The 2,596-nt window shown below is 41.6% G+C and overlaps 1 protein-coding gene across 1 annotated transcript; it reads left to right on the top strand.

Moving 5' to 3' along the window:
• The first annotated feature begins 281 nt into the window (after positions 1 to 281).
• On the top strand, positions 282 to 2,236 carry LOC147625284 (protein LURP-one-related 15-like). The gene is made up of 3 exons (XM_086818973.1): positions 282 to 584; positions 970 to 1,203; positions 1,976 to 2,236. Exons 1-3 carry the CDS (start codon positions 357 to 359, stop codon positions 2,129 to 2,131), a joined length of 618 nt encoding a protein of 205 aa, XP_086675099.1. The 5' UTR covers positions 282 to 356; the 3' UTR covers positions 2,132 to 2,236.
• Positions 2,237 to 2,596: the final 360 nt, after the last annotated feature.

The raw sequence follows: 2,596 nt of genomic DNA, 5'->3' as shown, positions 1-2,596 counted from the left end.
TTAAATACCCATTAAAATATTAGTGAAACCAAGTTAGAAGAAAGAAAAAGGCAAGGCTTCAATAAATGGAGGGGCAAAAGGCTCTCCTCTAAACGTGTGTGAGGTGTCAAGGCCTAGTGGGTTTTGACTCTCAAAGGATACATGGAGGACGACAGCTCACATGGCGGGGGTTTCAATTGGCATTGAAAAACCTGCTTTCATAGCTTTCGGCTAAGCGGCGGCAGACCCAACGCAACTAGCGAGTAATCCTACGTTAGTAACGACGAGGGCCGTTTGAGTTTTTGAATAGTCTCAATAAGGGGTTGACTATGGGACTACATATCTGAAGGCAAAGCCTCCATGCTTGTGCAAAAAAAATGGCTAGAGATGAGGATTTCCACCCTGTAGTGAGCTCCCAATTCTGCTCTTCAAAAGTGAGAGTGCTTCACCTCTCACAGAGGTGCGGCTCGGATGCGTGTGTCAAGGACGCGGAAGATCAAAGCTTGCTCTTCACTCTCAGCAACCCGCCTCGCTTCCTGCTCTTCCAGAGAAAACGTGTGCTGAGAGATGCAAGCTCAACTCCTGTGCTCTTCACCAAGCGGAAGGTAATTAGGGCAAAAGTTAACCTAAGGTGACCAAGCGGAACGTAATTAGGGCAAAAGTTAACCTAAGGTGCGTGCGATCATGCAGTTATACTGTTTGATAAAGAGTAGATTGCCGAACGTAATTAGATCAAAAGTTAACCTAAGGTGCGAGAAAGTAATTAGGTCAAAAGTTAACTTAAGGTACGATCATGCAGTTATATTGTGTAATAGATTAGATTGGTGGGTACTAGGTGGCTAATTCTCGTTGTTGTGGGCGGAAGGTAATTAGGTCAAAAGTTATCCTAAGGTGCGATCATGCAGTTATTCATTGGCGATATTACTGTGTAATGGATTAGATTGGATTGGGTGGCTGATTTTCGTTGTTGTGGGCGGCATATGGTGGTAGTGCTGGAGCCTCAAGAAGCTGCGAACGGATGTGCTGCGAGGGGAGTCTGACGGAGAGGGATCATCCTTGCTGTTCAGCGTAAGCCTGGCTCGCTGTCTGCAATTGGCCACCAACCTGCACGTCTTCCTGCCGGACAACAACAACAACAACAGCTCCTCTCCCGACTACAAAGTGAAGGCCGCCTGCTTCACCAATGCTTTGACAATCACTCGCCAAGGCACAGTCGTGGCCACGGTTTGCATCCCCCAGCTTATTTCCTCTTTTAACTGTAATTTTAACTGTAATCTAGTGTGCGTTATGGCTAACCCTCGCGCACCCGCAGACCACGACCAGTGATGACTTCAGATCATCTTGTTAACATGTTACACAGCCCACCCACCCACCACTGACCTCCATGACCAGTGAAGACTTCAGATCTTGTTGCCATGTTAAACACCACCCACCCATCACTGACCTCCATCACCAGTGAAGACTTAAGATCTTTAACAGTAGTTAAAGATCTTTAACAGTAGTTAAATAACATTTCTCAAATCCTAGTGCAAGTGCATATGCATTTAATTGCACACCTAGTTGTTAAGCGAGGCAATCTAGTCCTTGTTGAGAGGAATCAGTAACCAAATAAGAAAAGTGGAACACCTAGGCTAGATGCACACAATCCCCCTACTTGCCTATAGTCAAGATTTCATATTCATTGACATTCCATATTCATTGAGCTAGCAAAACTTAATGATGCGGCTTGTGTAGAGAAAGTCCCTAAACTGGATAATAGTGGCCTACATGCACAAGGGCCCTTAGTTGTGAAGTAGCTAAGAATCGAGTATATCTGTCTTACCCCTAAGCGTTATTGTGAGTTGTGTATATAAAGATCAAGTTTTTTAACAATTTAAGATGTTTGAGATGTTTGATTTGGTGCTCACATACTTATAATTTTCACAACAAATGTCTTTCTAGTCACAAAACACCAACAAGAATTCTTTACATAAACTTATCTAGCACGTGTTTGCAGGCTAAAAGAAATTTCTCTTTTTGGTGTTGCTGCTGCTGCAAACCTGACTACACAATCACAGTGTATCCTGGTGTTGATCAAGCTCTCATTGTGTTGCTAGTTTGTATACAAGATGGCCTTAGAAAGGAGGCACATACAAGTGGTGGTGGTTTATAAATTTGGCTATGTTGAAATACAAAGCTTATATGATGTTTTTAGTGATAGCTTTGAGAATTTTATTTAATCATTGTAAAGGTCTCTATTATTATAGTATCATTTTCAATCCCTTCATGTATATAAGACATATTTTATGTTGAGGGTATTCATTTGCATTTATGAATATTCTTTTATGTTAATTGGATGTAATATGGTTCAAATACATGTAACTTTGCCAATTTTATATATAATTATCTCACATATTATTAAGGAAGACACATTCTATAGGACCCAAAGAAGGTCTAAGAAGTAACTCTACCTTGTCATACCCATTTGTTTTATTTGGCACCACGACAAGGACTAGCCTAGGGCATAGCTCCATTCTTCTATCGATTCCAAGCTCTATTGGGATCATTCAAATATTGCACCTAGTGTCAGTCAGGAGATCACACTTTGAAAGAAATACAATTTTGGAGCTTTGGATAT

The sequence above is a fragment of the Cibotium barometz genome, chromosome 24 (assembly GCF_041138505.1).
Source record: "Cibotium barometz isolate CiBa-2024 chromosome 24, ASM4113850v1, whole genome shotgun sequence".
Lineage (NCBI taxonomy): Eukaryota > Viridiplantae > Streptophyta > Polypodiopsida > Cyatheales > Cibotiaceae > Cibotium > Cibotium barometz.
Note: the sequence above shows the minus strand (reverse complement) of the source record. Positions and strands in the feature narration are given on the sequence as shown.